Below are 25304 nucleotides of genomic sequence, written 5' to 3'. Positions count from 1 at the left end.
TTTTTTGATTTATTTACAATTAGAGCCAGAATAAGAATCACGTGCAGCACTGAATTGTACAGTGTATGCAAAACCTTACAGAAAACACAGTACAAACATGCATCTTAATATGCGCATGCAAGTGTGAGGGTGTGCAAGCAGGATTGTGAGTGCTGGAATGAGGAAGTGTAAGTGTTCTTGCAGCAAGTCAGAACAGAATCCCTGGAATAAAGAAGAGAGCAAAGCTACCTCCATTTCTTCCTCTCTTCGCCTCTGACTAACTCTTGTAGCCCTTATTCCTTTCTCTACCCTTTATATATCTCAGTTTCTCTTTCTATGCCTCTACACAACTCCCTCTCTTAGCCTGTCTATTCTAACTCTTATTGCAATGGCAAATATTTGTACATTTGTACTGTTAAAGTATTCACAGCTATATAGTAATTGACAAACAGGGTAAAGGGGTGACTAAAAAACTAGTATGAAAAATATGGAACACACTCTAAACAATGCTGGGTTGTTTCAACCCATGTTTGGGTCAAACCCAACTAATTAAAATAATTAAGCCAATGGTTGGGTTTGTCCACATTTGACCCAGCATTTTTTTTTTTTAGAGTGTACTAAAATGAGGAAGAGAATTTTGAAACTTGAGACTCCTTTACTTCCGCTCTCTTTACCACTAAATGTATTCTTCCATTGTTTTTAACTTCATAATGTCATGATTTCCCCCCTCCTTCCACTCCACTGCTCCGTTTCTGACATGAGGAGACTTCACACCTCAAATAAGCAGAACACTGTGTGAACATGCCCTAAAGACACAGACGAGTGTGTTTCTGTGCCGCTCTGTAATAGGTACGCACCCAAAAACACTAAAGCATGAGGGAATCGAAGAAAGAGATGTTCAAAAGAAGAAAAAGCAATTATAAGGGAGCAAGAAAGAGAGGGGAAGAATGGAAGAAAAACATTTGAATAACACCCTTGAAACACAGTAAAACAGTCTAAATCACACTGAAATATCTACATCCTGTCCAGGTCCAAAGCATCCCATAGTGCACAAGCAAGAGAGAGACTCACATAATCTGGTAATCTAATAATGTCCGGTAATCTAATAAATGAGTTAATCATTTTTGAGTTGCTCCACTCATTCTATCACGTAAGGGTCATCTCTGGGTAGCAAATGCAGATTTTTCTTCTGAGTTTGTTGTATATAAATAGAGCCTCTGCTGTAATTTATAGACCACACGGACACAAGCACATCATGACGAAACCTTAATCCACGCCTGACCAGTCCTAGAGAGCTCCTCACTTTATTAAGAATAATCCTGCATGTATGTGTCCTCTGTGCTAAGGATGAAGGGACATAGATTATGCAGAGCAATCCTCCTTAGAGTGACCCTTGAAGCTAAACAGTACTCAGAGAAAGAGAAAGTGACCTTTGAACCTAAACAGTACTGTCTATGCAAGTGTGTCACAAGTTTGTACTATCGCCTTAGAAGCAGTAAGCTTTAGGTCAGGTTCAAATCAGAGAGAATGTATGAAAATATAGCCAAAGGTGTACTACGCGAAAAACCTTTGGGCAAGATGTTGCATAATACTTGATAACGCCATAAAACACACCCATGAGTATAGGCAGGCTAAACTCAAACTGCCCATCTGAAATCAATATAACAATAATAAACCAACAATTAAAGTACATGTTGAAAATGACTGGAGCAGATGAAAGTAACCCATGGAAAAAGTGCATATACGTTGTCGTCTTTCATTTCATCCAAATACTAACAAAATCCCTTTCAAGGCAAGTCACTAAGTTCACTTAATGGCTATGGCTTTGCAGGTTGTCTCTTTAATGTGGAAAGTGAAATATACTTTACTAGACCTTTCAAATTCTCCAATTCAATTGGAATGCCAGTAAGACTTGCTCAAAATGCATCATCTGAGTCTGCGGCTGAGACTACAAAAACCCAATGTTAAACATGATACAACACTCGTTATTAGAGACATTCTCAAACTCAGCACTAATCAGGTTTCAATACAAACCTGTGCAGAGATGCACAAGGTCAAACCATGAGCTCACAGCTGCTTTCTAAAAGGAGAATAGGAATTAGCATATGCCTTTTTTTTTTGTACGCTTATGTCAGGAACAATTACATTAAAATAAACTCACAAACAGCACAGCGAGGTTAAATAAAGCTGTTGCAGCAGTGATAAGTGATCCGTGTTTACAGTGAAGTGTATTAACAGTAGCTATCCTGCAGTATTAGCATTATAGTATTATGTAAGCTACAGAGCAATAGACCCATGGAGCAGCTGAACACTGAGATTCGGTGGACAGAGCAAACAGATTAAAACAGCTTATGCGTTTCATCTGCATCAGGCCAGAGGAAATCAGGAATCAGACCGTTTTTTTACAATCACATTATTACAGTTGTGTAAAATGCCAGACAAATTAAAAACACACACACACACTAAAGCCTGTGTAATGTGTGTGTTAGCCTGCTTGTGCAGAGATGTATATGCTTTCTTAAATTGTGTATTCTTGATGTAGTGTGTGTGTGTGTGCTTCTCAGGCCAGCTGTCCACTGAACGGTTATGTAGCAGAGCTTATGTAATACAGCAATGTACATCCTGGTCACATCAGCATGTCACAGTAACTCAAGACAATAAGCACATCATGTTCCAGCTCCAATTCTTTCACTGAAAACAACTGCTGTTTGTGTGCGCATGTGTATATAGAACAACCTGTGTGAACGCCTGTATTGCACATGCAAGCTCAACTGCATTTGCATGGCTAGAGCGCATCATAAACATAAGTTGCTTGACACTGGACCATATTGACTTTCAGTTTATGGGCAAAGACAGACCAAGACATTTTTCAAAATATCTTCCATAGAAAAAATAAATACACATTTAAAACACACAAGAGTGAGTAAACAATGACAGAATTGTAATTTTTGAATGATTTTCCCCTTTATGAATGTGTGATTCAGCAAAGAATGATACGAGAAAACAGAAAAACAGAGAGAACGCACTAACTATTTTTAAGTGTAGTTGTGGTAAATTTAGCAATTGTGCATGTGTGCGTGTATGTGCATTCATGCAGAGTGCAGATGGAGGTGTGTGCGCGTGCGCGTGTATGCGTGTGAGCCTTACCGGTTCCTCTGGGTACATGATGTCTCTGCAGTGCTGCTCAGTGCAGAATATCCTATAATGGGAGTCACGGCAGCAAGCAGCTCTGAACGGGGTTGGATGCAGGACGCTAGAGCCAGTGCAGAGCGCTAATACACAAAAGCACGGAAACAAACACAGAGCAACACTCTCCTCACCCCCTCCCATTCAAACGCCGTCACGTCATGCTGAACATCCCGAACCAAACTCTCTCTCACTCTCCCTCTGTTCTCAGAGAGATTAAGCGAATCTTCATATGAACATAATAAAGACAACCCTTCTGTTCACATGCACAGATGATGGAAGGAACTACAGACTGAGCATTTTCACCTCTTCCATCAAACTCTCTCTCTCAATGCAGTACTGTATGTAGTTCACAAAATCCTCCATGTACCTGCAAGTGATCTTTGGTCACGTACATTAACAGACACATATGCACAAACACAACACGCCTTGCTCAGTTTCACAGTCTTTCCTTATGGCATATTCTAGACCAGGGGTTTTCAATCTCTTAGATGCCACGGTCCCACGAATATGATCATCCTCCATGTGAGGGACCCCCATTTTAAAATTTAAAAGGCATCTAACTTTATAAAACTATCACAGGGAAATCTATCTATCCAATCTATCTTTTAAAACTATTCTCTAGACTATCACAGGCCCCTTGACACTCAACTTGAGGCCCCCTGTTATAGACTACTGAAATGATGATGCCAAAACCATTATTTTGGTTTGAGGATTTCTGATGTTTACAGACAGTAGATTATGAAGAGATGGAAACAAGGTTAGCAAAAATACAGAGCGGGACATATCCCAAACAGTCCCTCCAGGATTTTGCGATTCTGCGATCACTGAATTTAATGCAAAATCAAGTAAACTCTACATATTTTGTGGCAGCTCACATTTTTGTCTTCGTTCCACAATTGTTCCAAAAAAATGTTACCTGAGTGGGGGAAAGTAATATTAGGAAATAAAAATTCATAAACCAGAGTCCAAATAAATTAATCAAAAGTATCCTGCTGCTGCATTACAGTGATTTTCGTTTTAAAGTAATACGGAGCACCAGGACAGCCAGTTATATACATCACTCATTCACAACCTACACTTGTCTATTATCTTTTAGGGGTGTCCCCGGCTAATGGTGCGTTCCAGGCAAAATAATAGGTAAATTACAACTTCAAACCACGACTCACGACTTTGTAGCGTTCCAGGCAAAGTCACGCCCAACTGCCTGAGCGCAAGGAATTGTGGTAGCTAGATGTAAACAAAGCATGGCAGACTGTACAGTGCTTATGCTCATTTACAATCAATTCTATCGCCAAAGGTGCTTACTCCTTGCTTATTTGAGGGAAATGGAGGAGAAAAAACAGAGCATAAGGCAAGAGAAGTGGTTATACCTTTTATTTTACGTTATTTGTATATCCGTAGGGGCTGCCATTGGTGTATTGCGTGCTATGTGACGTCAGAGCGCGTAACTGGGAGTACATCGATCTAGTACGAGTTCACGGATGGGAAGTCATGGGTTTCACTGCCATTCCAGTGCACTTTCACGGGTAGAAGGTTGGAAAAACAAGGGTTACGGGTTGCCTGGAACGTGGCATAAGGCTTTACATAGTTGAATCAGAATTGTCAAGTCTTGCCTATAGTTAGGCTTGCTACGATAGTCGGTGTTGCCGGTGTTACCGGTGTCCAGACTCAACACCGGTTACATCACTTGCCCACCGTGGCACCGCCCACCGTCTTTTAGATTTTTTTTTATAGTAATAAAATAATTTAGTTCAGTTAGAGAACAGACAATACAAATAAAAACTGAACGTATCTGCTTAATAAAGCAGGATCCGACGTGAGTCTCGGCAGCAGCAGGAGTCACTCATCAGATTTAAGAGTGAGGAGCTGACTGAGATGATCGCGGAAGATTTGGTTTCAAAGCGAAACGTAAAAGCGCCTATTTAAGGGAGTTTGTCATTTGTTTTGTTGTGGTGTTTTTCATTAAAAATAATAGGCTAATGAACCCACAATTCAAGCAACCCGCAGCCGAATTCGCCAATTCAAAACCGAAAGTAAAATGTGCACGGCAGCGCAGAGCGAGCATTGTTTACTTTCGCCTGGCTCCGCAGTGCAAGCCTCCGCGCTAAGCTGACTGCGCGCATTTATTTTTGCCACGCGCACCCTTGCGCTCGTGCGGGCGCGTCGAGTATAAACAAGGCTTTACGGACGAATTGTTATTCATTCATGGCGTGCATCTCAATCATAGACTGATCAATGCTTGATCAGTGCCCTGACTACTGAACTAGGGAACTGATTGAGACGCACCCATGGCCTCACAGAGCGCGCATTTACAGACGAGCTGTCATTCACGGTGTGTGCGCACTGGCGCGTTTTCAGTTCAGAGCGGTCGTGTGTGTGTGTGTGTGTGACTCTCTAGTGTCTTTGGACAGCTCTTTGGTCTTGGCCATGTTAGTAGTTGGATTCTTACTGATTGTATGGGGTGGACAGGTGTCTTTATGCAGCTAACGACCTCAAACAGGTGCATCTAATTTAGGATAATAAATGGAGTGGAGGTGGACATTTTAAAAGGCAGACAAACAGGTCTTTGAGGGTCAGAATTCTAGCTGATAGACAGGTGTTCAAATACTTATTTGCAGCTGTATCATACAAACAAATAGTTAAAAAATCATACATTGTGATTTCTGGATTTTTTTTTTTTAGATTATGTCTCTCACAGTGGACATGCACCTACGATGACAATTTCAGACCCCTCCATGATTTCTAAGTGGGAGAACTTGCAAAATAGCAGGGTGTTCAAATACTTATTTTCCTCACTGTATTTATTCACTCATGCGAAGAATATCGGGACTAATAATATATTTGACGCAAATGAATGCAAATATTGTTTACAAATAGTCCCAAAAAGATTATTTCCCAACTAGAATTAGACCTAGAATTTCGCTCACTGTTCTGTTTGACCTGGTTACGGCCTTGCTGTGAATTAGTCTATTATTTAAAATCAAATAAAATCATTCATTTTTTCATATTACATGATTTAATTTCTATAGGCTAAATTTAGTTCAAATTCAGAGGAACAGGTCATGTTCAGAAGAAACATTCATGTTGAAGAACTGTTAATAATAAAGATTGAGAAGATTGGATCAGTTGTGCTACTTTTTTTTTGAATACTTGAACCACTTTTTATGTGTAATACTTGATGCGGCCCAGCCTGACCCAGAGTCTACCGCCAGCGGCCCCCAGATAAAACGAGTTTGAGACCCCTGCTTTAAACGGTAGTGTAAGTGTGCGAGTAAGAGAAGGCGTTCAAAATAAAGCATTCGCACCCTCCTGCACATGTCATGATGACACAACAGCAAACATTTGCTGTTTAGCAGAAATGCTTTGATGACACAGCAGGAGGAAAAGACAGAAAAACTGTGGGAGGAGATGATGGAAAAAAAGCTTCAGAGAATGGAGGGAGTGTAACTGAGACTGAGACGGAGAGAGAGATGATTTCACCACATAAAAAAAAAGATGAGTAACTAAGGCTAAACAGGAGTCCAACACCGTGGCACACAGGAATGCGTTTAGGAATGAACATGTTTAGGTGTTTGTGTGCATCATTGTATGCATATTAAAAAAAACAGAAAATTTGTTCATTAGATTAATCTAAATTATTTAAAGGAGTTTAAGAGATAGGAATGTTCAAATAGACTTTTGGAAGATAAAGGTATTCACTTATGGGTTGGTAGAGTTGGGATCCTCGAGTTCAATTTTGAATGAACTTGGACTTGTCACGCACTCGGGTGAATTTATACTCTGACTTGACACAGATTTGGACATTTTGTACTCTGAAAATATTCTGAGTGCAGTTGAGTCCGCGTCATGTGTAACAACAAAACCGGCATAAAACTAAGATAAGAAATTAATTAACGTCTCCCCACCTGTCATTTTACGGCACCACACCGGCAGGCAGCAGGAGCATCATCTTATGCTTGCAGAGAAAACACACACCACACACTGGATCGCAATGCGTGGCTAGGGCAATGTCTTTAAAGTCAGCAATAATTTGTTTTGCTTATGAAAATCATAAAGAATTTATTTGCAAGAAATCCAGTAAAAAGAAGCACTCTGCAGATTGCACATTTTGCAAATCAACTCTTACCGATGTGTCTGGCACAACTTTCTACCGACAAGTTCAAAGAAAACCTAGAGAAATGTAAGTTGCTTATTATAACTTTTAATACCAACTTAAATCCAAATAACTAGGGCAGGGCGATATGACGATATATATCGGATTTTTGTGTGCATACACTTAAAGCGGCAGACAGAATGAGGCCGCCTCATCGTGCATCATCAGTAACGAATTATCGAATGTTTTACACTTGGACTGTCAAATAAATTCACATACATCATGTCAAAATGCAAGTCTGACGGAGTATTCAGGGTTTTTCCTGGGTCAAAAATGGTCTTCGGTGGTGGCTGACAGACATGGTCATCCATACACACACACACACGCACGGTAAAAAAAAAACCCTACCCACTTGATCTTTAAGCGCAATACTGACAATAAATTTGAAATAAATTCAAAGAAAGTTTGTAACTTTTGCTTATCTTATTTTGATACCTTGATGTTCGTTTTTGTTCCTCATTTTTACACTATTTACTGATAATTGTTTTGGTAATCATATCAATATTAAAAAATAGTATTAAAAAAAAATTAACAAATAGCCTAATTTTCTGCCATATACAATTTTCTGCCATATACAATCAGCTAGCTAACAACAAATTTGTTCTGGGTTCACCTCACTCCAGTCTAAACTAGAGGATTTTAGGCTATTTATTTTACTACACATTGTCCACATAAATAAGCTGAAAGACTGTTGATAATTAAAAATAATTCTTACTATCCACTCTTGCTAAAGTGGGTAAGCACACTTGTGTTCTCATTTCAGGTGTTCTGAGTAAATGATTAAACTGATTCGTGAGTTCAGTGTTGGACAGATCAGTTCTAACCAGTCGTTAAAATGATTCGGTTCAAAGGAGTCATTATGGCGAATCGGACATTAGCAGACGCATTGTGTGTGAATCCCGTCTTTAAAATATCGCAAAAGATTTGTCAACACACAGAAAACACTTCATAACCGGATAGGATTTGTTTCCTGTTTATTTAAAGTATGCTTTATGTCAGCTGGACAGAGAATCAGTCAGATTGAGCGCATTTCACACCCAGCGGTAATTAAAGGAAGACGTCTGATAGCGCCACATGCAACATGGATTCGGTCTTCCGACCTTTTGATTTTGATTAACGTAATATGTGAAACATTAGAAAGCTAAGAATGCTTATTTTGAAGACAGAGAGCGTGCGAGCGGGGTAGGAGCTCACTGGTCGTTCTCTCGGTCACTCAGTTAACTCAAGTGCAGCAGTCATCTGTTCTACATCACTCATAAATCACAATAACTGATCAAATAAGGCTTTGGCGGGACAAAAATTTGTTTTGGCGGCCGCCAAAAAATTTTCAATGTAGGAAAAACCCTCAACCCTAATCCTAACCCTTCATGTAGGTCTAAACACAGTCGGTTAGGTCTTGTAGTAAATGTAAACAGTTAATCGTCAATATAGCAGTCCAATAAACCTGCTGCTGTAATGTTAATCAAACAACAAAAGACAAAGAGAAAATCACACTCACTGACTCTACTGCAGACTAACTTTAGTAAATTTAATGTACATGTAATATAGTGAAGTTTGTTTTATTTTACATTTAACTGTTTTATTCAATTTCTATAGTATTTATTCTAACTTGAATAATCCTACTTGAGAAAACATATCATTATCGTGAAATAAGATTTTAGTATCGCCCACCCCTAAACATTAGCATTTGGTGATACCAGAGGCATTATATATTCAAATAATAGAAATACAATAAAACAAAAAAGCATGTTTTTTTTACATGCACTTGTAATAATAAAAGTTCTACATATATATCTATGTCCATTCTATTCTTTGAAAACATTTTTGACTGGAAACTAGTTGAGGTTCTGTTGACAGGTTAAATGGCAATGGCAAGATGTAATAGTGGTATTTTTGTTCAATTTTATATTGCCATTGGTTTAATGGGTTGAAAGGTTAAAATATTAATAGAAGGTTTACAATAAAATTTAGCAATTTCTAATCTTTTTTCAATTTAATTACTTTCTGGACTCGGCCGATAAGAACTCGGACTTGAGTCCAAATCGGCCCCTTTTGGACTCAGACTTGGACTCGGACTTGATTGTTTAACACTTGGTCTTGACTCGAACTCGACCCAACACTATGGGTTGGTATACAAGTGATTCTCACCTGCAGGTTATCAGTGGAACCGCTGCTGAGATCATCCCCGGATTCTGAATCATTCCGGTTCTTATCCGAGCTGCCTCCCTCTCCGGTAAATGCTTCTTGAATTGCAACTTTTACTGGTCCTCGACCACTCCTCTCCGACTCTTTGTCTTTATCCCTCTCTCCATCCACTTTGCGACTCGGGGACTCTGCTCTGGAATGAGGAAGCGAGTCAGGTAAAGTGTTTATTTGTATGGGGGGGATGTGTCCCTTTGGGCTGCCAGGGCTGCCAGGGCTGCCTCTGTCATCCCTGGGCGGCAGTAAAGCACTGCCGGAGTGAGAGGGGCTCTTTTTGTTATCATCTGGCCGTTGGATTTCCAGGCCAGATGGTCGAATGGGTCCAGTCCCCCCTCGGCACCCTGCACTGAGGGGTTTAGGAGGGGGCATGAGAGCCCGTCGCACCTCTCGCACATACTGTGCTGGGACATAGAAGGGCTTACTCGCCTCATCCTTGCGCACCTGCCACCAGTCATCATTGGTCTTTTTAACAAGAAGGTAACTTTCCCCCTGTTTAATGGTGATCAAACGGTCCTTAGATTTGTAGTCATAGTCGTACTCCACCTCTATGTAGATCTGACCTGGAGCCACTGAGCGTTCTGCCATCGCTGCCAGAGGTCAAAGGTCAATAGCAGGAGGAGAGGAGCATGGTGGGTTGATATGGAATCAGCTGAAGGAGAAAGGGAGAGAGACAACATTTTATTAGAAATATTAGTGAATGGTGTCTGTATAAGTATGTGAAATGCTTTTGCAAAGTCATTGTTATGATAAATGACCGGAGAATGACAAATAAATGCTTGATCAAGCAACTGTCATTCAGTTTCATCTTTGACTCAAAATTATTAAAAAAAATTACAGAATTATAAATAAAAATAAAATTAATCAAAATAAAGTTTGTGCTGCTGTTTTTCCCACCAAAAATAATGTCACTTCTTGGAACATGTCATTAAAGAAATGGCTTTTGTTAATTCAATTGATATTACAAAAGACTAACAGGATGGAAAACAAAACTAAGGAGAAAAATAAAATAAATTTAGTAATGCTTTTTTAATTGGTAATAAGAAATAGTTTGAAACATTTGGATTAAAGAAATTAAAAACGAAACATTTATAGGATGCATAATATTAAAATTCTGGACAATAGTTAAGCTGATAACCAAATGATGTAAACAAACAAAAAATAATTTAAATCCATTTAAAAAAGTGCAAGTTCAATATTTTGGCCAATATATTTATATATTCAATATATTGTTAAGACCTCTTCTTCACTTCAATTGCCACTCACATGACAGTTTTCATTACCACCTTTCGATATAGACCAGCAAATTTAACCTCTAATTTCTCATCTTCTAATCCAGTAACATTTCAACACACAGTATTACGTTCATGACTTTATTTGAGCACTTTACACTGTAAAGTGCACAAATAAAGAAATTAATCAAATAAACTCCTAAGACAAGTTCACACACCAACACTACAGTAAAAACTACCATCATGGAGAAACCAGGATTTTGAAACAAAGAGGAATTTGCTTCAGGGTAACTTCAGCACAGAGCAAACATCCACACTCAGGTGACCACACTCAACTCATCCTGAGACACGATTATGAGGTCATATATAAATTGTACCTTTTCAGTGATTTTCTACAGGTGATACCACGCACACACACCACATACATTCATCTATGCTAAACATGACAATATTACAGAAAACTAAACAAATTGGTCAAAAGTACTATTCATGTCTTCAGGGCTAAAAGTGACGTGACAGATTGCTGTAGCTCCTCAATTCAAGCAGCAGTGTGAAGCGGGAGTCTTTTCTTCCATTTTAATACAGGTTATAGCACAAAAAACATGCATGAACATCACAAGGTATGTTGAAATATACAAACTTATGTCTCACATAATCGCTCAGTGTTTCAAACGCAAAAAGATGTCGATAAAACAGCTTCTGAACAATTTCACTTAACTTCATTTAAAAATTATTTCACTTACCTCAGTTAAATTATGCAAGTTTCAGTTCGTTAGTTAGACATGCGTTTGAATAAATTTGTCATGAAGACAAGTGTTTATGAAAACTACCTTATGTACAACTTTATTGTATACAAACATTTCAGTTTTTATTTGAGTGTAAATATTACACTATATTGCCAAAGGTTTATCCTTTTCTTAATCCGTAGGGTTAAATATGGAGTTGGCCCACCCTTTGCAGCTATAACAGCTTCAACTCTTCTGGGAAGGCTTTCCACAAGGTTTAGGAGTGTGTTTATGGGTATTTTTGACCATTCTTCTAGAAGCGCATTTGTGAGTAGGGCTGTAGCGATACACTAATCTCACGATACGATACGATACACGATATTCAGCTCACAATACGATATATATCACGATATTCAGCCAACGATACGATTCGATTCGATATAATTCGATACACTTACATCATTTTCTGAAAGATTTAAAGGGGACAGAGTGATTTTGGTGACATCTTGTGAGTTTCATTTACTTGGATTGAATTAACTGAACTGAAAACTAAAATCATCAATTACACAATATATGTCTCTGACTGGACAGAGTCTACAGCTTGCAAATGCTGGACAAAATGAATCAAAGATGTGTTGAGAAAATTAGTTCCATTTATTGAAACAGTGCAAACTGTAGCTTACAAGCCTTTGAAAAGTAAATAAAGTGCAGTGTTGCAATTAACAATGGAGTTTTAAAAATTGCAGCAAGTGGCCTGTTCTGAACAGTTTCTTTGACAGCTTTTTTAGCTTGACACTGACACTTGGTAGTATTTCCAGAGTATTTCACGTTTGTGTCACACAGCTTGCAAACCAACCGCGATGCTTTGTCCAAGTCAAGGGTCTCCAACCTTTTTTCATTTGAGAGCTACTTTTTAAAAAAGAAAGTCAAAGAGAGCTACTCATGTTATATAATACTTAAAACTCTTAAATAATGCATCATAATTCTCATATTAACAACTATCCAAACTGTTTTACACCTGAAAGAGTATAGTAGTAGTTCCAGTAGTCGGTACAATACCACAATTTTATTTTTAACCACAGTTTTATTATATATGATGATAATCATAAGTAAATAATACATAAACATGTAAAGGCTGTATGCTGTTTAAAAGTAAAAATTGTTTATAAATGAAAGATCAAGTTAAAAATAAGCAACCATTAATAATTATATAATTAGTATTATTTATTTCATAATTATTATTATTAGTAGAGACGTATTATTATTACATAGAGACGTAGCTAAATTTACTGTAGGCTACAATCTGTAGTCAAATCTCACGTTAAACCGAACTTTTATTTTGACGGGTTGCCGTGATTACCAGTGTCTGTGTTCATGATGATATGACAGTGGGTGCGCGTCTCAGTCATTCAGCTCCCTAGTTCAGTCAGGGCTCAGATCAGGGATCAGCCCATTGACTCATGTCCTGATCAGTGCCCCGACTACTGAACCAGGAGCAGAATGAGACGCAGCCAGTTTTCTCAAATGAAACGGTAAATTCTCATGAAGTGACGGTTTAAGCGTTCATGTCGGCAGAGACTACAAGAGCGAGTGCGCGCGCGGCGCTCGTCATCCACACAGACGCAGAACATGCAGGAGTAATATTTAAATAGTATTTTGCAGTTTATTATTTACAGACACTAGTATATATTCGGCTTCAGTCTGGAGCTCTGCGCTTAAATGAACACGGAAGCGACTGAACGCAGCTGCTATGGTGAGCTATTTTTAGAACAGACCCGCGGGCAACTCCTGTGGTCCTTGCGGGCGACTCATGTTGTTGACCCCTGAGTCTAAGTCGTCGCTTTCCTTGTTCTTTTTAAACCCAAAGTGCTCCCACACATCTGCTTTTAAGCATGAAGGCGCTGGATTTATATTTGCCGCCATTTTTTTGAATCACCTCGCTCTGACTCCGTAAACAAGAAGAGGTAGACGTCGGCGTTTTTGTAAAGTTAGTAGTACGGGTAACTTGCTCTACAGCGATACTAGTGGCTGGCTGACCAAATCGCTCTTCCTCCAACGCAAATGGGGGTAAACACGGGGATTTGAATGGGACTTATGTATCGATACTCGCGGCTTAAAAATCGATACTTTCTTGGGAGAAAAAATATCGATTTATATCGCAGAATCGATAAAATTGCCCAGCCCTATTTGTGAGGTCAGGCACTGATGTTGGACTGGCTCGCAGTCTCCGCTCTAAAGTTCCTCCACACCAAACTCGCTCATCCATGTCTTTATGGGCCTTGCTTTGTGCACTGGTGTGCAGTCATGTTGGAACAGGAAGGGACCATCCCCAAAAGTTAGAAGCATAAAATTGTCCAAAATGTCTTGGTATGCTGCAGCATTAAGAGTTCCTTTCACTGGAACTAAGGGGCCAAGCCCAACCCCTGAAAAAAAAAACCCACACCATAATCCCTCCTCCACCAAACTTAACACTTGGCACAATGCAGTCAGGCAAGTACCGTTCTCCTGGCAACCTCCAAACCCAGACTCGTCTATCGGATTGCCAGACAGAGAAGCGTGATTCATCACTCCAGAGAACACGTCTCCACTGCTCTAGAGTCCAGTGGCGGAGTGCTTTACACCACTGCATCCGTTGCTTTGCATTGCACTTGGTGATGTAAGGCTTGGATGCAGCTGCTCAGCCATGGAAACCCATTCCATTTACGCACTGTTCTTGAGCTAATCTAAATCTATTGATCTGTAGCAATTAGCACTGTGCACCTCAGCATGCGCTGACCCCGCTCTGATTTCGTGGCCTACCACTTCGTGGTTGAGATGCTGTTGTTTCTAACTGCTTCAACTTTGATATAATACCACTCCAGAAATTGCACAGGTGGCAACTTAACACGGTATCATGCTTGAATTCACTGAGCTCCTGAGAGCGACCCATTCTTTCACAAATGTTTGTAGAAGCGTCTGCATGTCTAGGTGCTTGATTTTATACACCTTGTGGCCAGGGAAGTGATTGGAACACCTGAATTCAATGATTTGGAGGGGTGTCCCCATACTTTTGGCAATATAGTGTATATCTGAAAATAAATAGCAGTTTTCTATTTTAACTTCTAATATTATAGAAATGTATCAAATGAGAGGGTTCCCATGCTCTCAGGACAACACAACACGCATGTGTCGTGATGTTTGCGTGAACGCACGTTAGGTAAATAAAATGGTAAATTATGTTTTTTGCAAACAAAACACTCAAGTCACATGGATTACTTTAATGTCTTTACTAACTTTCTGGGGCTTGAAAATGGTAGTTGTGTAGACTGTCAGTGGAGGGTCATTAAAAAGATATTAAAGGATTAGTTCACTTTTAAATAAACTTTTGCTGATAATTTACTCACCCCCGTGTCATCCAAGATGTCCATGTCTTTCTTCAGTCGAAAAGAAAATTAAGGTTTTTGATGAAAACATTCCAGGATTTTTCTCCATATAATAGTCTTCAATGGGCTCCAAACAGTTCAAGGTCCAAATGACAGTTTCAGTACAGCTTCAAAGGGCTTTAAACGATACCAGACGATGAATAAGGGTCTTATCTAGCGAAACAATCAGTTTCAGTGAGAAACCGAGCAGTATTTATGCTATTATTTTACCTCTTATTAGACGAACGTGATCATCTCTGAGCTCTGCCATAACTTCCGCTAAGTGAGGTCAAATACGAGCGTGGTCATAGATGTATACGTAGATGCCTCATTAGCGCTTGCACTGATCAGTAGAATGAGGCATCTACGATCGGTATATATCTATGACCACGCTCGTATTTAGCTTAGCGGAAGATTCTCGCAGAAACTGATCGTTTTGCTAGATAAGACCCCTATTCATCGTCTGGTATCGTTTAACGCCTTTTGAAGCTGTACTGAAACTGTCATTTGGACCTTGAACCGTTTGGAGCCCATTGAAGTCCATTATATGGAGAAATATCCTGGAATGTTTTCATCAAAAACCTTAATTTATTTTCAACTGAAGAAAGAAAGACATGCACATCTTGGATGACATGGGGGTGAGTAAAATATCACCAAAAGTTTATTTAAAAGTGAAATAATCTTTTAATTTGTGTTCTGAAGATGAATGAAAATGTTATAGGTTTGGAACGACATGAGCGTGAGTAATTTTCATTTTTGGGTGAACTAACCCTTTAACCTGAAACCGCTGAACACAGCAGGTAAACACTGTCTTACTGAACGCAAACCTGATCCAATGAGTGATGATGACATCAGGAACACTAAATCCTATGGTGAAGTGTCTGAGAATGGGATTTTGTTGGAACGCACAGAAATAAAGAAAAGAGAGATAATAAAGAAAGTTCCTACATCTTTTGACCAATGAATGTTCATGACTTCCTAATAATTCATTATTGGATAAGGATTTTTTATTTATTTAATAATAATAATATTGCTCAAACAAAGCAATTTCTAGCCATAAAATATTTTTGGAGCCAAGCATAACTAATTTCTACATGACTTTCCAAGTTTTTCATGACCTTGGTAACCCTAGAGAAAGATCAAAGCTTTCTTTCATGTTGCTGGACTAGAAGACCAACAAAGTTTAATTCACCAGGCCTTTTCTAGTATTTAACACAGAGACATCTGTCATGGGAAACTCAAGTGAATGAAAGACATGAATGCCTGCGAGCAGCACAAAGCAAATGTTTCACTTAATTGAATAAATAATGCACAAAAAGTATAACAAGACAATGTCCGAGCAAAGCATGTGACAGAAGCTCCGCCCACACACAGAAACCTCATATCTCGAACACAATCTCTCACTACATACTGCCCTGCTGTCAACATGACAACAATTTAAAAAGTGCTGTCATACTGATTTTAATCCGGTATTTATGGGAAAGGACGTTTAAGCTAAGTGTTAACCATCAAGGCAGAATATATGTAAACTAGCGTTTACATTTTGCCATTTCGCCCAATATATGAGATAAAATTAGCAAGTTCCTTGTCGCTTTCCTCTGTGTATGATATATAAATGTAGCACTGTCATGTACACACTTCAAACAAGACATCAATTTAAATTTTCACTCAATCTACTTTCCAGTCAAATATAATACACATGACGAAACAAGTTTCATATTAGTGAAATATAATATATAAATAGTTAAACTATTAAAGTGAAGACCTTAAATAATCTGAGGTCAGGTGAAATTCTTTCCCTCAGGTGAGGGACACACTTTAAAACTCACAAGTGTGACAGACTAACCTCTCAAATTAAACTTTCACATTTAATTTGATCATATAATTCAGTGTTAAAGTCTGTATAAATGTTTATTTTTACTCAACAGAGAAGAGTTAAGCAGACCTGAGGAAACAGGTTCGCTCTCATTCCTCCTACCTGCTAACCTGCTAGCACGTTTAAAAAAAATCCGTAAAACAAGATGAAACACCTATCATTATACCTATTTTCACAGTTTACCGACAGATGAACGTACCTGACGAGATATTCCAGGTGTTTCGTGGGCTATAGCCAAATAAACAGACTGAATTGGAGGCACATTGGTCTTTCTGGGCAGTTGAGCGTCGAAGTTCCTTGTTCCTGAGCCGCGGCGCGAGCGAACTCCTCCGGCACGATCGCGCCCACTTTCCCCACAAGCGCGCTCCCACGCGCTCCTGACGGGCCGGTGCCTGTGAACTTCATTTGGACTCTGGGGGGACCTTTGGCGCGGCACTGACGCCACCGTGAGGCAATAGACAGAAAACTCACAGAATTGAAACTGAACATGTAATAGAAGCAGTGTCCTGACTCCTGTGCCCTCCAAAAAACAGTAATTGAACGATACCTGTTGTTATTATGCTAGGATATAGGATTATATGCTATATACCTGTGTGATACTGATGGAAATTAGGCTACTTCATAGTTCATACATCCACTAAAAAGTCCAGATGTTCAAAAAGTGGATCAGAATGATTTCGATTTTGTAACACTGGATTGGATCACTACAAACTTTTCCAGATTACTAGTTCTCTAAATGGAACATATCACAATGTAGGCAAATCATCCCCTTCCATTTTCAATTTATTTTAAAAAGTCAGATCTCACCCCTCATCTGGCCACCCACAAAATAAAGACAAAGAAATACAATAATATGCAAGGCTTTTTTTGGAACTTTATATAAAAAAGTTATATTTAGCACCAAAAAGGGTTCTGCTATTGTTACAAGCTGAAGAACCCTAATTTGGTACTGTTTAGAACCATTTTTCTTAAGAGTGAATGTGACGAGACAAGAGTTTAAAATGTATCATAGACATTATATCACATGGAAATCATGCAGCAGTTATAAAATCATCAAACTATTATTTATTTTTTGCATAGTAAATATCATTTAATCAATTGTCGTGTGATAATCTGTTGAAAGGATACAGTAGAGTAATTGTAGGAACAGTTCAATCAAGCCATCTTTATTTTTTACAGCGCTTTATACTATACAGATTGTTTCAAAGCAGCTTCACAGTGATGAACAGGGAAATAATGAGCAATGATGCAAACTTAAAATATGCTACAAATTCAAATGCTGCTGTAAAGCAGCTCTAAAAAAAGAGAATAGTGTTGTTATTCAGCTAAAGTCAGTTCAGTGTTGATTCAATCCAGTTCAGTAACTGTGTAAACTTAATCAATTCTGAAATGAGTTCAATTCAGCTGTAAGCAGCTGGTGTCACTGTCATCATCCAGCTCAATTCAGTTCACAGCGAGAGGAATGTTTTGATGGTCGACATTGTCATTTGTGTCCAATGGAGGGCAGCAGATCGTTAGATTGTAACTTTGTTGAGAGAGACATCTTACCAGCTCTCTCTATCTCTCTTTCACTCTGTTAGCCATTAGCCAGCCACTCCCACCTTTAGTTCAGTAAAAGTGAAACTCATCATTACTTCCTGCTCAGGCTGGGTGTGGGATTCAGCAGTTTTGTGTTTTTGAGGGATAGACTGTCTGTGAGTTACTGTTTGTTCAGTAAAATGGCAGAATCCAGTGTTTCTTTGGCACAGGATCAGTTTAGCTGTTCAATCTGTCTGGATCTACTGAAGAATCCAGTGGCCATTCCCTGTGGACACAGTTACTGTATGAGCTGTATTACAGGCTGCTGGGATCAGGATGATCAGAAGAGAGTCTACAGCTGCCCTCAGTGCAGACAGACCTTCACTCCAAGACCGGTTTTAGGTAAAAACACCATGCTGGCTGAAGTGGTGGAGAAACTCAAGAAGACAAAACTTCAAGCTGCTCGTCCTGCTCAGTGTTACACTGAATCTGGAGATGTGGAGTGTGACGTCTGTACTGAGGACAAAAACAAAGCCATCAAGTCCTGTCTGGTGTGTCTGAACTCTTACTGTCAAAATCATCTGGAACAACATGAGAATCTCTTCAAAGGTAAGAGACACAATCTAATGGACGCCACTGGACGACTGCAGGAGATGATCTGCCCTCAACATGAGAAACTGCTGGAGATTTACTGCCGTACGGATCAACACTGTATATGTTATCCGTGTACAATGGATGAACACAAAAATCATGAGACTGTATCAGCTGCAGCAGAGAGAACTGAGAAACAGGTATGAACTGTGTAGCGTCTTAGGGTTACATATATATTTAAATTAAAAATGAGCTCAATAGGGAATTGTGGGTATTAATATTTAGGGATTTATGATTAATCATAACGGGTTATAATCTAATCACAAATCTCCAAAATCACCCAAAAGGGGAAAACCTAACCTCGGTATTTATGCAATATATAATATATATATGGTTAACAACCATTTATTGCAATTAACTACAGATATATCTATATTAAATAATCACAGAATAACCTAGGGAGTTGATTCAAAATTCCTCTCCGTTCCGTTTAAAGAACGAGCAGTAATTCTTTATCCACTCACTAGGTCCATTCTTCCTACCCAATTTTCGGGAAGTTTAATTAACGGCTAAATAAAGAGGAATGCTTGTGTATGTGTGTATTAAGGTCATTCCCCGGCCATTCTAGACTGAAGGGTGAGGTAGGTGTCCTGGCTGATTAGAATCTGATTGACTGATCTGCTCAAAAAGGGCCATCATAGTATCTTCTGGTCACACTCTAGCTGGTCATTAACCAGTCGGTGGTACAATTTGACTCAGACTTGTTGGAGCCATTGGAGCAGGGATTTAATTAATATGCAGAGCTGTTTGGAGGAAAGCATCTCTGATGTTTCTCCAAACGACTCACCACTTTGACCCCATGAGAGAGACACTCCAGACGCTACAACTGATATTAAAGGGTTAGTTCATTGAAAATTCTGTCATTAATTACTTACCCTCGTGTCGTTGGGCACCAGTAAGACCTCCGTTCATCTTCGGAACACAAATTAAAATATTTTAGTTGAAATCCGATGGCTCAGAAAGACCTCCATTGGCACAATGCACTTTACACTCTCAAGACCCATAAAAGGTACTAAAGACGTCGTTACAAAGTCCATCTCACTACTGTGGTTCAACAATAACTTTATGAAGCAATGAGAATAGTTTTTGTGCGCAAAAAAAACCTAAATAACTTATATAGTGATGACCGATTTCAAAACACTGCATCATGAAGCTTCGAAGCGTTATGAATCAGCGAGTCGATTCAGCCGTTTGGATCGCCAAAGTCACATGATTTCAGCAGTTTGGCGGTTTGACACGCGATCTGAATCATGAATCGTATTTTTTGCGCACAAAAACTATTCTCGTCGCTTCATAAAGTTATTGTAGAACCACTGTAGTGAGATGGACTTTGTAACAACGTCTTTAGTACCTTTTAAGGGTCTTGAGAGTGCACAGTGCATTGTGCCAATGGAGGCCTTTCTGAGCCATCGGATTTCAACCAAAATATCTTCATTTGTGTTCCGAAGATGAACGGAGGTCTTACGGGTGTCGAACGACATGAGGGTAAGTAATTAATGACTTTTTAAGACTATAATGCACATATTAATATCAATTGCAATGTGATCAATTTGAACATAATTATCATGAAGGGTTTCGGTTTTATCATGCTGTGCCATGTGTTTTCCAAGAAACATTGATTTAGATAATAGAATGTTAACATATTTTTTTATTATCGAACGGATATACCGTATAATTAACAATACACTTTCCCGACAGAGACAGTTAGAGGAGATACAGAGAACAAACCAACAGAGAATCCAGGAGAGACAGAAGGAGCTTGAGGAGCTGAGAGAGGCGGTGGAGTCTCACAAGGTGAGTTTTGAGAAGAAGAACTGCTGGCGGCTGGAAGAGCTGTTTCAGACTCAGGACTCAATCAGTCAGTGAGGAGCCAGTGCTGGAGCTCTTTCCAGTCCCACTGAAGCCCACTGTGGGGAACAGGCTGTGTGAGGGACCAGTAAGAGCTGAGTGAATGGACTGACTCTAATGCGTCTCTCTCGGTGTCCTAACAGCGCTCTGCACAGGCAGCAGTGAAGGACAATGAGAGAATCTTTACTGAGCTGATCCGCTCCATTGAGAGAAGCCGCTCTGAGGTGACACAGCTGATCAGAGATCAGGAAAAGGCTGCAGTGAGTCGAGCTGAAGGACGACTGGAGCAACTGGAGCAGGAGATTGATGATCTGAGGAGGAGAGACGCTGAGCTGGAGCAGCTTTCACACACAGACAATCACATCCATTTCCTCCAGGTAACAGAAATCTGACAAACAGGACAGTGTCTTTAGGAAGGGAAGAGATGGTGTTTCCTATCAAATGTTTCTGTGTCTTTAGCTGGTGTTTATATTGTGTCTTTGTGTGTGTGTAGAGTTTCCAGTCTCTCTCTGTCCCTCCTGGATCTACAGACTCACCCAGCATCACTGTCAGTTCTCGTCTCTCTTTTGATGATGTTGGTAAATCTGTGTCTTATCTGAGAGAGAAACTGGAGCATTTCTGCAGAGAGGAAGTAGAAAGGATATCTGGTAATGGTAAGTACTGGATCATTTATGTACTCTCAGAATTAACTGATTCAACCTGAAGTATAATGTGGAATAAAAAAAGACGGTACAAAAATGAATATTAAATAGAGGTACATTTAATGTTCTCTGTACTTTTATTAATATTCCACAGTAACATACATTGATATTATTCCCACACCCGAGCTCAAGACCAGGGATGAATTTTTACAATGTAAGTCTCTATACACACACACACACACACACGCTGGGTTTCCTTGTTTTATGGGGCATTTCCATATACATAATGAGATTTTATACTGTACAAACTGTTTATTTTATCTTCTAACCGAAAACCTACCCAACCCATGACAGAAAACTTCAGATATTGCTATCTTTGCAGGGACATTTTGTCCCCATAACATAGGGTATACCTGAACCACACACACACACTACTACGACTACTACTACATTGATTTACACCCTTATAATCTGATTGACACCAACATGTAGTCATTCATTTATTCTCTGTGAATCTTAGTTGAATAAGTTGAAGATATGAAAATAAAACTCTTGCAACTGTTAATATTTCAAATAATTATTTCCTGATGTACATGATTTATTTTGTTTCCATCAGATTTCCATCAGTTCACTGTGGATATAAATACAGCACATAAAAGAATTAGTCTGTCTGAGGGGAACCGAGTGATTAAATACACAGATAAAGTCCAGCCATATCCTGATCATCCAGACAGATTTGATACTCTGGAGCAGGTGTTGTGTAGAGAGAGTGTGTGTGGACGCTGTTACTGGGAGGTTGAGTGGAGTGGTAAGGTGAGTATATCAGTGTCATATAAGAGCATCAGCAGGAAGGGACTGGGAAATGAATGTATTTTTGGACGCAACATTCAGTCTTGGAGATTATTTTGCTTTCCCTCCACATGTTCATTCCGGCATAATAACAAAAGGACTGAACTCCCTGTTGTTTCCAGCTCCTGTAGAATAGGAGTGTATGTGGATCACAGTGCAGGAACTCTGTCCTTCTACAGCGTCTCTGACACAATGACCCTCATTCACAGAGTCCACACCACGTTCACTCAACCTCTCTATCCTGGGTTTAAAGTTTATGTTTTACATGGATCAAAAAAGGTTTCAAAGGTAAAACTGTGAGAATTTAACTGTATTGATGGTACAGAAGAACCATGTTTGAGGTCAATCATAAATCAGTATCAGAGAAATGCTGAGTTAAGTCTTTACATCTGAACCCCTGTCAGTCAAATAACACGTGATTTTATTAGTCTGTAAATCTTAGATTAATCAGACAAATTGATGTTAATAAAGAAAGAGTAGAAATAAGATGAATGTGGAAACATCATCATTGACATGGTAGAAATAATAATTGTAATGTGACTAATGCAAATAAAACAAATTAGATGAGATGAGGTGTTTTGTTGCGTTTTGTTAAGTTGGCCCTAAATGCCAACGAGTAGTTAAGAATTCCTCTGATGGATTCCAGGAAACAAGATCTCTCAAATGGTTTGAATATGACAATGAAAGTGCCAAATAAAACTGAAATGTCTTTTCAAAGATCTTTTACTGGAACGACAAGAGAGAGCAGATTCAAAGCAGCGAGAAAACAGTTATCCTCACAGTGGAGGGTTAATCTGGAGGGGGAAACAAATAATAAAGGTTATCAGACAAATGGAAAGATTGAATAAGAAATTAATGAATTGACGTTAAGTGTTTTATGTTGGAAAGCCAATTTGAATGCTCCAATTGCGAAATGTTTAGGTTGCAAGAGAAGTTTGAATTACTCGACCCATAAAATAATCCAAACTTGCCTTGCAAAGAAGTTTGCATCCTTAAGTTTGCATTTATACCTTAGATGTGAGTGTGTTTTTTTCTTTGCTTTGACAAGCTTGATTATTATTAACATTTTAGACTTGAAGTGTGGTTTACTTGTTGAAGGGTGATAATGGACTAAAACATGTTTTCTTTAACAAGTGTGACTTTGTGTTTATATACATGAGACCTTTGACAGGAGGGAGTTCAACCTGAGTGTCATCTATATTAACAGTTGTGTGGTTTTGACAGGGGCCCCAAGCCCCAAAGTGTCCGCTGCAAAGAAAGACAAAGGAAATGTGTGTGTGTGCTTGATGCAAAACTTGTAGTAGCCTTGGACATATATATAAAGCCTGCCCAGTCCAAGGCAAGTAGCTTGCCTTATAAGTAATTGCTATATGATAATGACTATCATAACCGCCCCAAAATATGTCTGAGTATAAAAAGCTGTGTACATTGTTTTTCGGGGCCGTGCTTCGGGTGAAGACTTACCCGTTATGTTATTTTTTGCTTTTTGAATTATTGTACTTTGTTTTATTCTGAAACTTCTTTTTAAGTAAACACGGAAACCATTCTGTGGTTATTCGTATAAACTTTTCAATTAAGTCTCAGTGTTATAGGTTATATTATTGTTATACTAACAATTATAATTGTTATAGGTTATTGGGATGTTTAGGATGTTTTAGGATTTTACTGCGGTATATAAAATACAACAGTTTTCGTCAATCATACATTAAAGGATTAGTTCACCCCAAAATGAAAATTTCCTGATAATACTCACCCCAATGCCATCCAAGATGTTCATGTTTTTCTTTCTTCAGTCGAAAAGAAATTAAGTATTTTGAAGAAAACATTCCAGGATTGTTCATCATATAATGCTTTTCAATTGCAACCAAAATGCTAAAGGCCCAAATCAATGCAGTTTCAAAGCGCTTCGATGGGCTTCAGAGGCTCTGCATGATCCCAGACAAATTTTCATTTTGGGGTGAACTAATCCTTTAAGGCGAGACACGGCAGGTGAAAACATATTTTTTCAAATTTTTTCACATTTTCAAATTTTTTCATGCAGTGGTCAATTTTGAGATTTTGGCCCAGTTTGCTCCCTTAACATATAAGCTTTCATGTCAAAATAAAAAAAATGTCAACATTACACATTAAGTTGGTTATTTCATTATATTTTGTCACCGTGCACCTTTAGATTTCTATCCGAAATCATCCAAAGTTATTCTAATGCGAGCTCCCGTGCCGTCTCCATTCACAGAAACGTACTCGGTTACTTATGTAACCTCGGTTCCCTGAGATAAGGGAAGGAGTACTGCGTCTTAAGACGCTGTATGGGATATAGGTTCTCCTATTCTCGAATACTGAAGTATTTATAAAATCACGCAGTGCTACTGCACAGTCAAAACGGGGTTGAGACTTCTCGCGTGATATTGGCTGGCCAGTAACTGCATGAACCAATGGCAGAACAGCGTATCTGAGCGAACCTATGGGCGCTAAGCCCGTGACGCTGCACACAGAAGCCCGCAAACTGACCGTAAAAGCCCGCGAAGGGCGCCCTTAAAATACGCTGTATTGCCCCAAAAACATCAGGTTAATTCGACTGAAGCGAAGGTCACCCGTTGTTTTAGCACCATTGCACGGCAGTCTACGCAGTACTCCTTCCATTATCTCAGGGAACCGAGGTTACATAAGTAACCGAGTATGTTCCCTTTCGAACGGTCAGTTCGTACTGCGTCTTAAGACGCTGTATGGGAGCCTATTTAATCCCGCCGTGCTATGAAGCACAATGGTATGCACTCCCTCAGTTTGAGCACTATAAGGGGGCCCAAGACTAGAGTTATTGACACATCATGATATATATTTATATATATCTCCCTATTCATACTGGGCTCATAGAGGCCAGCAATTAAGGGGAAAAAAATATTCAGTCATGCATTGAGCATATGAAGACCCAGATGCCTTACTAATAAGGACGGGTTACCCGTTAATGCTTATCATTATACAGCAAGGATCTGTGCCTGCAGCGCAGGGACTTCCAGACTGTAGAATCTGGTAAAAGTAGATGGTG

The 25304-nt window shown here is 39.1% G+C and overlaps 3 protein-coding genes across 10 annotated transcripts in view; 2 read left to right on the top strand and 1 right to left on the bottom strand.

The window, feature by feature from the left end:
* The window catches only part of arhgap12a (Rho GTPase activating protein 12a), a 33162-nt gene extending 16031 nt beyond the window's left edge, over nucleotides 1-17131 (bottom strand). For 2 of the 8 annotated variants that reach the window (XM_079818872.1, XM_079818874.1), the window contains exons 1-2: nucleotides 16954-17109; nucleotides 9470-10172 (exon numbers count right to left, since the gene is read on the bottom strand). In XM_079818872.1, the coding sequence (XP_079674998.1) occupies nucleotides 9470-10108 (639 nt within the window). In that variant the 5' untranslated portion in view covers nucleotides 10109-10172; nucleotides 16954-17109. Of the gene's footprint in view, nucleotides 1-9469; nucleotides 10173-16953 lie in introns of all 8 variants that reach the window. The other 6 variants (XM_079818871.1, XM_079818870.1, XM_079818873.1 and 3 more) reach the window with 5 other exon arrangements.
* Nucleotides 1-25304, top strand: part of LOC307127599 (dual specificity protein phosphatase 14) — a 100029-nt gene that overhangs the window by 24933 nt on the left and 49792 nt on the right. The window lies entirely within an intron of this gene.
* On the top strand, nucleotides 18354-24382 carry LOC307127578 (E3 ubiquitin/ISG15 ligase TRIM25-like). Its single transcript, XM_079818902.1, has 6 exons — nucleotides 18354-19063; nucleotides 20622-20717; nucleotides 20915-21148; nucleotides 21265-21424; nucleotides 21567-21626; nucleotides 22029-24382. Exons 1-6 carry the CDS (start codon nucleotides 18473-18475, stop codon nucleotides 22559-22561), a joined length of 1674 nt encoding a protein of 557 aa, XP_079675028.1. The 5' UTR covers nucleotides 18354-18472; the 3' UTR covers nucleotides 22562-24382.

Source organism: Gobio gobio (assembly GCF_949357685.1).
Source record: "Gobio gobio genome assembly, chromosome: 6".
NCBI classification, from domain to species: domain Eukaryota; kingdom Metazoa; phylum Chordata; class Actinopteri; order Cypriniformes; family Gobionidae; genus Gobio; species Gobio gobio.
This window is presented reverse-complemented; position numbering and strand designations above follow the sequence as displayed.